This window comes from Corylus avellana, chromosome ca11 (assembly GCF_901000735.1).
Source record: "Corylus avellana chromosome ca11, CavTom2PMs-1.0".
NCBI classification, from domain to species: Eukaryota; Viridiplantae; Streptophyta; class Magnoliopsida; order Fagales; family Betulaceae; genus Corylus; species Corylus avellana.
The window spans coordinates 15,129,487-15,141,417 of record NC_081551.1 but is presented as its reverse complement, the minus strand read 5'-3'; the positions used below and the strand labels follow the sequence as shown (position 1 = coordinate 15,141,417).

Below are 11,931 nucleotides of genomic sequence, written 5' to 3'. Positions count from 1 at the left end.
GCCAACCCATATCGACAAAAGCATTGTAATGGTCGGATTCTTCCACTTCCGCTTGACAGTGTCGGTGAAGGTAGAGAATCGTTGTTCGGTGGAGGAGTTGATGGAGAGGTGGTAGGTCGACGAGTTATATAAGTGAAAGCGAATATTAGGTGGGTGAAAATCAATTTTTAAATTTTTTTTTTTTTTTCAAAATGGCATTTTAGTAACTTAAGCTTAAAAAACGACGTCGTTTTGCATTTTTCATCCAATTTGACAGTGTTGACTAACGGAGTGGCCATATTGTAACTTTTTGGTAGTTTGGGGGCTACTTGATCACTTTTTGAACATTAGAGGGCTAAAATGAAAATGACTGACAGTTAGGAGACTAAATTATATTTTTCCCAATAAAGAATGGAATACTTGGCCTTAATTCTTACTATGCAATTTCCATAACTAATTATGTGCTTAGATATTGTCTAATCTCTTATTTTTTTAATGTGAATGAATAATAGACTAGGCTTATGACAACAGAAATTAAATGAAAAGTTAAGGCCACAAGATGGCTTAATCTATAGTTCAAGGGTCCTAATTATCCACCGAAGCCAACGTAATAAACATCTAAAGCCTAATCTTTTTGCATCGATTGAGTGAGGCACATACAAGTCCTGAAAAAACAATGCAAAGCCACATTAGGTCATTCACCTACACTTCTCTAAATTTCTAACTAAAATAATTAAAGATGCACTACTTTTCATATTTTAGCTAGTCACTTTTCAAAAACATCAAACATCAGCTTATCTAAATTCTTCGGTATTCTATTAAAATAATTTAATTAATAATTTTCTACCTTCGTTTGTTTTGACGTAAAATGATTTCTGAAAAACGTTTTCCGTATTTTAGGGCGTTTGGCGCGACGTAAAATAATAGTCAACGGAAGATATTTTTCTGTTTGACTGAAAATTCTTCTTTAATTTTTGAAAAATTGGTTTTCGCTTTTGAAAATCGTAGAACATTTTTTGAGTTTGTACGTTTCATTCTCAAATCAATAGACCCAGCCAAGACGTCACCAGGACTCTGATAAGACTTCAATAGGCCATCGTCTGGACCTAGCTAAAACACAACTGGACCTGCTCAAGATTCACCCGAGGCACCACTGGGACTCAGTTGGAACTCGCCCAGGACCCCGTTGGGACATGACCTGGACTCGGCCAAGGACTATTGTAATATATATATAAAATTTTTTGTAAAAAACATTTTGCATCGAAACAAATAGAGCTTTAGTTTTTGACAAAATGTAGCTATCTCTCTCTTTCATGCGCTTTGCAAAAACAACGAAAATCACTGCCAAACTCTGATCCATGAAAAACCACGATGCTTGACTAGACTTGGCAAAGATTGTTGTGGAACATGGCAATGTGGTTGGCTGAGTTGAGACAACAAAAGATGGTCGAAGATAGAAGCATCGTAATCTTCTTGTTGTTGATGAATTTATTGATAGCTTTGAAAGAGAGAAGTGATAGGCCCAGCTAAGCTCCTGTTATAGGACATGGGGTGCCTGGAAAGAGAGGGGGTCGGGACTCTAGACTGCATGGGCAGGACAACCCACATGGCATCTGAAGTGGGGTTGGGAGCCCCGGAACCCAAGGCAACCTCGTAAGATACAAGACAAAACGTATAAGTAACAGCAGAACCAGGTAATAATTTACTCTCTTTTACCACTACACTAGATATACTTTCCTAACCCCTCACAAAAAGTTTGAACTAACTTGGGCGTCCGAGTAGCTCGGCGAGCTTCTAAGCCTTGTATTTGTGACGTGCAGTCAATCAAGGATTAACAACATACTCCTAGAAGCCAGTTGGTAATTGGTTAAAGATTTGTATATCGACGTCGGTTTTGTTTGGTTAATCAGTATAAATATTTTTTTTCTTCAGTTAACCGAATTAACCAATAATAATTTTTTTTTTCCTAGAATGATGATTACAAGGGCATTAGCTAGGTTTTTTTTTAATAGAACATATGTATGATGAACTCTTATTGTGTTAATTAATTGGCCCATTTAAAATTTGTTTGGTTCAATAAGCTATTTTAGTCCCAAAATACAATTTGAGTCCCAAAAACAATCAATTTTTTTGCCAATTAAAAGCTCAAGGTTACCTGATTAATCAAACCGATTTTAACCGAAATATCCGTTTAATCGAAACTTTCAAAATATATCCTTATCGATCCATCAAATAGACCTATCAATTTTATGAAATCAAGTAGACCCAACCCATCAAGTACTTGCGTCTATCATGAGACAAGTAGTGAAGCATATGAGACAAGTAACACCGTTCAAAAATTAGACAAAATAGAAACGAAAGTAGCAACTTCATTTATGAGTTGTTCATGAGCATCATCACCTACCATACTATTTTTTTAAAACTAAGGATCCCATTTAATCATCTCACATTAAATTACGTATACAACACAAGTGTTTAACCCTAGAATTTATTCCTCGTAACCGAAAGCACCATCCAGCTCATAAAAACAAAGGTGGCAAAGAAAAACCATCACTTTCATAAGGTCCTAAAACAGGCTCTTCTCCATCAACCTAAAATCCTCTTCCTTTTCGTGCAAATCTTGGAACCATTCGTCATTCGTGTTTGATGATGTAGAAAACATGTAAATAGATTTTCTTTGAAGCTTCATTTTTTTTTTCCTATGAAACAAACACGCATTTGCTGATCTGGCATTTATTTTTTATGGGAAAATTACATTTTACTCTTTCGAAGTTTGGGGTGATTTTCAATTCGATCTCTAATGTTTCAATTTTTGCAATACACCCCCTAAACTTCTAAATTTTTGCAATTCGACCAATTTTATCCAAAAATTTCAATATTACCCCCTAATTTTTTATATAAAAAAAAAAAAATGAGGGAGCAAAAATGGCTAAATAGTGAAGGGGTGGCTATGGCCACAGCTAATTTTTTTTAAAAAATTTTATAAAAAATTAGGAGCAATATAAGAATTTTAAGATAACATTGGTCGAATTGTAAAAATTTAGAAGTTTAGGAGTTGAATTGCAAAAATTGAAATATTAAAGGTCAAATTGAAGATTGCCCCAAAACTTGGGGGTATAGTGTGATTTCCCTTTTTGTATTAAAAAAGAAGCACGTTGGTTCCATGAAATGCAATGGAGCCACCTTGTAGTTGTAGGAACTTGGAAGACGCAAGAGCTTGCTTTGATTCTCCCTCTGTTGGGCTTAGAAGTCTCAGAACCTAACACCCTTTTCCCCTGAGATATTAAACACCACAATGCTCTCTTTCTCCCCTCTCAACCGCCACCCTTCACCTTCACTTTCACCACCACCGCCACCGCCCAAACCCTCTCTCTGTTCTCTCTGCCCTCTGCACCACTCTCTGCCTTCCAAACACGCCGCCGCCGACTTCTGTCTTCGGCGCCGCCGACCTTTCCGCGTGCGAGCCGTCGACGCCCACCAGCTGCTCGACTATGAGTCGAAGCTGGCGGCAGCCCATTTCCAGAGTAGCCAGCACCTCAAAATCGCCATCATCGGCTTCGGCAACTTCGGGCAGTTCCTGGCGACAACCCTGGTCAGCCAAGGCCACACCGTCCTCGCCCACTCTCGCTCCGACCACTCCCAAACCGCCAAGACCCTCGGAGTCTCCTTCTTCTCCGACCCCCACGACCTCTGCGAAGAACACCCAGAAGTCATCCTCCTCTGCACCTCCATAATTTCCACCCAACGGGTCCTCTCCTCCCTCCCCCTCCACCGATTCAAGCGCAGTACATTGTTCGTCGACGTTCTTTCCGTCAAAGAGTTCCCCAGAGACCTCCTGCTCGACCTTTTGCCCCCCGATTTCGACTTGATTTGCTCGCACCCAATGTTCGGGCCCCAGAGCGCCAGGCACAGCTGGAGCGGCCGCTTCTTTGTCTACGAGAAAGTTCGAATCGGCAACGAAAAACCCAAAATTTCCCGGTGCGAGAAATTCCTCAACGTCTTCGCGAGAGAAGGTTGCAAAATGGTGGAGATGAGCTGCGCCGAGCACGACAAGCACGCGGCGGGGTCGCAGTTCATCACCCACACGGTGGGCAGGGTGCTGCAGATGCTGAGCTTGGAGTCGACGCCCATTAACACAAAGGGTTACGAGAAATTTTTGGACTTGGTGGAGAACACCGCCGGAGACAGCTTTCATTTGTACTACGGATTGTTCATGTACAACAAGAGCGCGCTGGAGATGGTGGAGAGGTTGGATTTGGCTTTCGATGCGTTGAGGAATGAGCTCTTTAGCCGGCTGCATAATGTGGTGAGGGACCAATTGTTTGAGAATAATGCAGCCAAGGTGCAGAATTCGCAGGATGGTTGCACCGGCCGGTTGCTCAAGTGGTCTCTGCAGCCTGGAAATGGAGCTGCATTGCCATCTTCTTCTTCGTTGACTTTGAGGTAAATGTCACAAAGCCTTTTTTTTTTTTTTTTAATTATTATTATTATTATTATTATTATTATTTATTTATTACTTTGAAACAAACATGGTTATTTATGCTTAAGCCATGTATACAAGAAATGTAGATGATGGTTGAGATTTTTGGTGTTCATATAAATGATGGAATTAGACAAAAAGGAAAAGTATACGTACACTCCTCAAACAATAGCTTTATTATTAATGGCTTTCCAAATTATTGATTAAGTCTATCTCTTTCAAACAACAAAATATCCTTTATTAAAAAAAAAAAAAAAAAAAAAAAAGCTTTAAAAGAGTTACTCATTCTAGCCGGGGGTGGCTGAAACCACTCCTAAATGGCCTGGAGTGGTTCAATAATCCATTTCAGTTCGGTTGTCGTGAAGCTAAAGTTCGAACAAGTATGTGCATTATGCAAATTTGGGATTGGACTCGTTAGTTGGTTTTTTTTTGAAACTAAAGGTTTTAAATCTCAAATCCCCGAAAGATTTAGGGTGAGGGTAGATTCAAGGAAGCTCTTGTTAGTGCTCTTAGAGCATTTTAAAATTGCATTGAGAAATAAAGATTCTAGAGTTTAAATGAGATTTATATAAAACACTTCATTTGAAAGTTTTTTTTGAAAGTGCTTTCTTTTTTTTATTTTTTTATTTTTTAAGTAAAAGAAAGTCAAAGAAACATTTTTGAAAATTTTTGTCGAACAAATTCAACTTTTTATTTAACACGTTTTAAAATACTAAAAACATTTGTAAGCTACTTCAACCATGCTCCAACTCAATCCTAATCAGCATTCCTAGTGTTTCCTATGGGTACATCTTGCTTTTCTAAATATACTAAGAAAAATGTGGAGTTAGTCCACTGTGACAGGGTGGAATTTTCTCTCTCTCTCTAACAATGTGCTCCACGCGCAACCCTCTATCAAATTAGCAATTTAGATTAAAAAAGAAAAATTCACTTTAGTTACCGTACATTTTGAAAAAACCTTCATAAATTTCAAAAACTCTCAATTTAACGTCCTTAACTTTTAATTTGATTTAATTGACCCTATTCTGTCAGATTTTAAACGTTAAAAATGATAAAATGACTTTTATACCCCTAAATTTTTTATAAAATTCTAAATGTACGCTTAATTTCAAATTTTAAAAAAAAAATTGACCCACACTGTGACCCAAGTAGGTCTTGGCTAAAGATCCACGTTGGGTCCCAGTCGTGACCTGCATGGGTCAGGTTGTGACCTAGCTGTGGGTCAGTAGACCCACGCTAAGTCACAATTGTGACCTAGCATGGGTCACGACCTGACCCACGGCTGGGTAGCCGCTAGACCTAGACGTGGGTCTCCTCACCCACGTTGGGTCGTGGCTAGACCTAACCGTTGGTTTCTTGACCCATGGCGGGTTGCAAGTGTAAGTCTAGCTTGACAATTTTTTTCCTTTTTTATTAAAAAGAAAAATGAAGGGTATTTTCGCTTTTTAGGCATTTTTGTTAACAGCTAAATCTAACAGAGGAAAATGAGATCAATCAAATTAAAAGTTCAGAGGGGTTAAATTGAGAGTTTTTAAAATTTATGAGGTATTCTTTAAACACATAGTAGTTCAAGAGTTTAAAAAAAAAGTCGTATATAAAATACTTAGGAATATGCAATTAAAACACACTCTAAATAGGAATAATGGACCCATGCATCTGAAAATCAATTTTAAAAAAATTGAGAGCGACTACATTCTTATTTAGTCACGGAGAGTGGTCGAACCATCCTCCAATGCCCATGGGGTGTCTGAGATACGTCTTGGGTGGCCATACACGATACTTTCTAAAATTGAGGCAGCAATTTTGTTTGATTTTAAACCACAAAAAGTATAAAAAACACATTAAACCCTAAAATTATTCTTCATGACCCAAGAGCATGGACCACCCCATTAAAAACGGTTGGGAAGAAAACCATCACTATTTTCCATTGATTTTGAAGAGTAATACTTTAAGTAGGACTTTTGATCATCTTCTAAAGGTAATGTTGCTTTTAAAATGATTATTAGATCAAAATCCTATAATAATTCTTCTTAAACTTAATAATAATTTTAAAAATCATATTACTTATAAGAATAATAATAATAAAAAAAAATTCCTACTATAGTATTACTCAATTTACTCTTCCTTGAGAATCATCTTCCTTATCTTGGAAATTTTGGAACCATTCTTCTTTGACATGGACATGGTATAAAAGATAAATAGGTCAATAAGTTCTCCATATCCTTGTACAAATTTAAAGACAGAAATTTCCTCTAAACCGGTATGAAAGAAATATCCTCCGACTCATGTAAAATAATGCCAAGTGTCTATAAATATTTAAAAGGCACATTAAATTCTTAACCTCATTAATAGCAGTTTACTAATTTAGACTAAATTTAATGTGCTTTTTAAATGTTTATAAACGCTTGATACTATTTTATATGAGTTGGAGGATATTTCTTTCATACCAGTTTAGAGAAAATTTCTATCCCAACTTCAGTATATCAATCATTAAATTTATATGTCCATTATTAATTTATATAGAGTTCACATAAATTTACAAATTCTAATATATGTATATATATATATTTTGAAAAGAAACAGATCTAATGAGATTGACGGAATATAAAAACCTTATTAACCCCAACAATTACCGAGTAATAAATGTTCTTTGAAGCTTCACTATCCTCTGCCGTTAAAGTCTACGTTTTCTTTTAGAGGCTGTTATCTAGCTGTTTGATGATGTGACATATTTTGCACCTTAAATCTTTTATAAAAAAGTCTGAGCCGTCAACCGGATACTCGAGAGATCTGGATCCAATCAAGCATGTGCAGATCTGGCACGTTCCTTCCATCAGATCAAAGGTTTAATATTTTATTTCCCTTCAACATTGCTCGGTTGCGGCATAAACATATTCACTTGTACAAAAAAACAAACATCGACGAGGCATCCCTCAGAAAACGCCACAATGCTCTCTCTCTCCCCTCTGCACCACCCTTCACCGTCACCTTCACCTTCACCGCCGCCACCCAAACCCTGTCTTCCCTCTCTCTGCCCTCTGCACCACTCTCTAACTTCCAAACCCGCCGCTGCCGCCTTTTCTCTTCGGCGCCGCCGACCCCTCCGCGTGCAAGCTCTCGACGCCGCCCAGCCGTTCGACTACGAATCGAAGCTGGCGGCCGTCCATTTCCAGAGCAGCAAGCACCTCAAAATCGCCGTCATTGGCTTCGGTAACTTCGGGCAGTTCCTGGCCAAAACCCTGGTCAGCCAAGGCCACACCGTCCTCGCCCACTCTCGCTCCGACTACTCCCACACCGCCAAGACCCTCGGCGTCTCCTTCTTCTCAGATCCCCACGACCTCTGTGAAGAACACCCAGAAGTCATTCTCCTCTGCACCTCCATAATTTCCACCCAACGGGTCCTCTCCTCCCTCCCCCTCCACCGATTCAAGCGCAGCACATTGTTCGTCGACGTTCTTTCCGTCAAAGAGTTCGCCAGAGATCTACTGCTCGACCTTTTGCCCGCCGATTTCGATTTGATTTGCGGGCACCCAATGTTCGGACCGCAGAGCGCCAGGTACAGCTGGAGCGGGCTTTTCTTTGTCTACGAGAAAGTTCGAATTGGGGACGAAGAATCGAGGATTTCACGGTGCGAGAAGTTCCTCAACGTTTTCGCGAGAGAAGGTTGCGAAATGGTGGAGATGAGCTGCGCCGAGCACGACAAGCACGCGGCGGGGTCGCAGTTCATCACCCATACGGTTGGAAGGGTGTTGGGGATGCTGCGCTTGAAGTCCACGCCCATTAATACCAAGGGTTACGAGACATTGTTGAATTTGGTGGAGAATACGGCCGGAGATAGCTTTGATTTGTACTACGGCTTGTTCATGTACAACAAGAGCGCGCTGCAGATGTTGGAGAAGTTGGATTGGGCTTTCGAGGCCTTGAGAAATGAGCTCTTCGGGCGGTTGCATAAAGTGGTCAGGAAACAGTTGTTTGAGAATGCAAAGAAGGTGCAGAATTCTCAGGACAGTTACACCCGGTTGCCCAATTGGTCTCGGCCTGGAAATGGAGCTGCATTGCCATCTTCTTCTTCGTTGGCTTTGAGGTAAAAGTCACAAAGCCTTAGATTTGGTGTGGAATTAATCTTGGGTATAGTTTGTTTTTGGGATACATCATTCCTTGCTTCTTTGCTCTTAGATTTGGAGAGCAGTCGAAATGAATATGTCTGGCCCAAATCTGATATTTTTAGCAGTAGGAGAATTTTTATTTTTTTTTAATTAAATTTTTTACTTCGAAACAATATATGTTATCAAAAAAATGAACCAGAGGATGAGAGAAGCTTTCTTATTATGGTTATTTATGCGTAAGCCATGTATACAAGATTGTAGAAGATGGTTGAGATTTTGGTTCTTCTATTTGATTATTTTTGGTGTTGATAGCTGTGATCCTGGTGGAATTACATCATCTTGGTCAGTTACCATTGATGAATGATGGGATTAAAAATATTTGGATTTGAGGATGAATCATGCTGCAAGGACCATGTTCATAATGATTTATATATAAGTTTTAATTCTAATATTCAGGTCTCAGGATATTGCTCAACCGTATGAGTACAAAGGGCAGATCTCTGACTGCGTTGAAGACAGCTCGAAGCTAAAAATTGCGGTAGTTGGATTTGGAAACTTTGGCCAGTTCCTTGCGAAGACCTTCGTACGCCAAGGTCACACAGTTTTGGCGTATTCTAGATCGGAATACTCTGATGTAGCTAAAAAATTAGGGGTTTCTTACTTCTCTGATGCTGACGATCTTTGTGAAGAGCATCCTGAAGTGATTCTTCTTTGTACTTCCATTCTTTCTACGGAGCAAGTTCTGAGATCATTGCCGGTTCAGAGATTGAAGAGAAGTACTCTGTTTGTTGATGTACTGTCTGTGAAAGAATTTCCAAGAAGTTTGTTTCTTCAAAATTTGCCGCTAGATTTTGATGTTCTCTGCACACATCCTATGTTTGGACCTGAGAGTGGTAAAAATGGGTGGAATGGTCTTCCTTTTGTTTATGATAAGGTTAGGGTTGGAAGTGATGAATCAAGAGCATCACGGTGCAACCGGTTTCTTGATATTTTTGCACGAGACGGATGCCGAATGGTGGAAATGTCTTGTGCAGAACATGATTGGCATGCTGCAGGGTCGCAGTTCATTACCCACACGATGGGAAGGGTTTTGGAAAAGTTGGAGTTGGAGTCAACTCCGATTAACACAAAAGGCTACGAGACTTTGTTGAATTTGGTGGAGAATACTGCAGGGGATAGCTTTGATCTTTACTATGGCTTGTTCATGTACAACGTAAATGCGATGGAGCAGCTAGAGAGGTTGGACCATTCCTTTGAATCATTGAAGAAGCAGCTCTTTGGGCGATTGCATGGTGTTCTTCGGAAGCAATTGTTTGAGAATGCTGAGAAGTTCCAAGTTTTGTTGGAAAAACGCATGTTGCCAAAACTATCCGAAAGCAGTGCTGAGCTCACATCTTCTTCGGAGGCTCTTGATGTCCAAAAGAACTGAGTTAAATGTTCCAGCTTTTTTGGTAAGCGGTACTGGTACTTTTCTTGTTATCTCTTTATTAGTTTTAACTTTTAATTGTTCTTGTGGCCACTTCTGCCAGTTCTTTCATGGTTGAAATTTAACTTCTTGTACTTCTTGTTGTTAGAATAAAAGAAAAAAAAAAAAAAAAAGAATTCGTGGGTTTGAAAGTTTGAACCCAGACCTTTTTAAGGTTGAAGTATTATGGCTTTGCTAGGTTGCATCTTACTTGTAGCAAGTGGCAGAGACACTTGCATGATATTTTTGTTCAATATTCAGATCTTTAATAGTGATATTGCTAGTACCTAGAGTTGGCAACACAAATCCAATTTGAAGATTCAGCATGCTAGGATTAAGTATCTTATGCACCTATTATCCTCGATGAAATTTGGTTGGTCGATGATACGGATATAAAATATCTGGTGCCATTGATTTTTTTCCCCCTCCCTTCTATGTATCTTTAAATGCTATCATTTGTGAGGCAAACTAAAAATAAAATATTTGTACATCTAGTTGCATAGGAATTTAAGTATTTTCAGAAGATCTATTATTTACCTATTATCAGTAAATATATTAGATTGATGTTGATTAGGATTGCTATTGTTTTGAACTTCTTGGAGCTGTGTTGTGGCGGCAACTTGATTTGTGTTCAGGTGAATGCCTGTCAGGGTATAAAATTATCCGTACTTTGTAGATGCATAAAAGAATGGTTTCTTTAATCAATATGCTGAAGACGGTTGTTCGGTGTTGCAGTTATGATTATTATGACGTGAAATATAGATCAATGGATGCACTAGTATGAAGTGATTTGATTCAAGGACAGGAAAGGTTAAGATAGAATGAGGGTTGGGGGAGCTAGAGACGACATTGTGGCCTGTAATGTGAAGGAAGATATGGCCGTTGATGGAGCTGAATTTTTGGTCGTTTCTTCATGGAAAATGCTAGGTGCTCTTCTGGTGTTCTTCTAGGAGAGCACCTAGCATTTCCCTCTCTCCATTTAGGTTTTGATTTTTTGGAAGCAGGTTAATGTATCATTTGTTAGAGTAATAGTTATATTTGAGAAAGAGTGACATGTCTCTTGTTCCCATCTTCATGTGAATTCTGATACGAATTGATAAATTCTTCTTATTTTTGGTACCACAATTGTTGGAAATACAAAAACTAACCTGTATCCAAAGATAAAAGAGAAACCAAAAAGAAACAAACAAAAAATCTTCCTCAACATTTTCCACAGATGCTCAAGGATTTGGATACATTTCCTCAGATCGACTGCCATCAAGCTGTTACCATTATTATGTCCATTAACATCCAATGCAATCATCTTTAGGTACAAACCACAAGAAATTAGGACAACACAAATTAAATCTTAGCTGCATCAATTGGTCTCTTCCCTTGCTGGTAGTACTGGAAATAGATCGCAGCATAATTTTTCATCTTCTTGTATAATCTTGGGCTTGACTCATTCACTAGCCCATCAACCGGTTCAATCTCATTTTCTGGTTCTGGAATGCAGAACACAGCCAAAGAAATCCTCTCCCTTTCTGAGTTTGTCACCACTCTGTGTACTGGGCTCTTGAATATTCCGTTACTCATTATCTGTGTATCATACAGAACCAGTTAAAGCAAGCAAACCATTTATAATGAAACCTCTCCTTTTTCCAACAAAATGTTTATTTCCTAAGGCAGAATCTGTAGTTGACTATTGTGAATCGAGCAATGATTCTTTACAAGTGAACATGCTGCTACTAGTTGGTACCAGCTAAAACAATGGGCATTGGCATATCAAACCTGAAAGCTACCCTAATTTATGTTAGGGTTCGTTCGAGTTCACAATTTCAAATCGTGTGATTTGAAAATTTGATTTTTAAAAACGTAATTAAACATTTAGTAAAATTGCAGTTTAACCTTTAAAATAGTTC

The 11,931-nt window shown here is 38.8% G+C and overlaps 2 protein-coding genes across 3 annotated transcripts in view; both read left to right on the top strand.

The window, feature by feature from the left end:
• Positions 1–3,205: 3,205 nt before the first annotated feature.
• On the top strand, positions 3,206–4,426 carry LOC132165126 (arogenate dehydrogenase 2, chloroplastic). The gene has a single exon (XM_059575621.1). The coding sequence runs from the start codon at positions 3,275–3,277 to the stop codon at positions 4,424–4,426; it is 1,152 nt and encodes a 383-aa protein (XP_059431604.1). The 5' UTR covers positions 3,206–3,274.
• A 2,833-nt stretch (positions 4,427–7,259) lies between these two features.
• Positions 7,260–11,931, top strand: part of LOC132166651 (arogenate dehydrogenase 1, chloroplastic) — a 14,027-nt gene continuing 9,355 nt past the window's right edge. The window contains exons 1-3 of one of the 2 annotated variants that reach the window (XM_059577501.1): positions 7,260–8,543; positions 9,022–10,016; positions 10,766–11,361. In XM_059577501.1, the coding sequence (XP_059433484.1) occupies positions 7,408–8,543; positions 9,022–9,994 (2,109 nt within the window). In that variant the 5' untranslated portion in view covers positions 7,260–7,407 and the 3' untranslated portion in view covers positions 9,995–10,016; positions 10,766–11,361. Of the gene's footprint in view, positions 8,544–9,021; positions 10,017–10,765; positions 11,362–11,931 lie in introns of those variants that run through there. The other variant, XM_059577502.1, reaches the window with a different exon arrangement.

Excerpts from the sequence above, each read along its gene's own strand:
- LOC132165126 (XM_059575621.1), top strand. The coding sequence starts at position 3,275 with ATGCTCTCTTTCTCCCCTCTCAACCGCCACCCTTCACCTTCACTTTCA.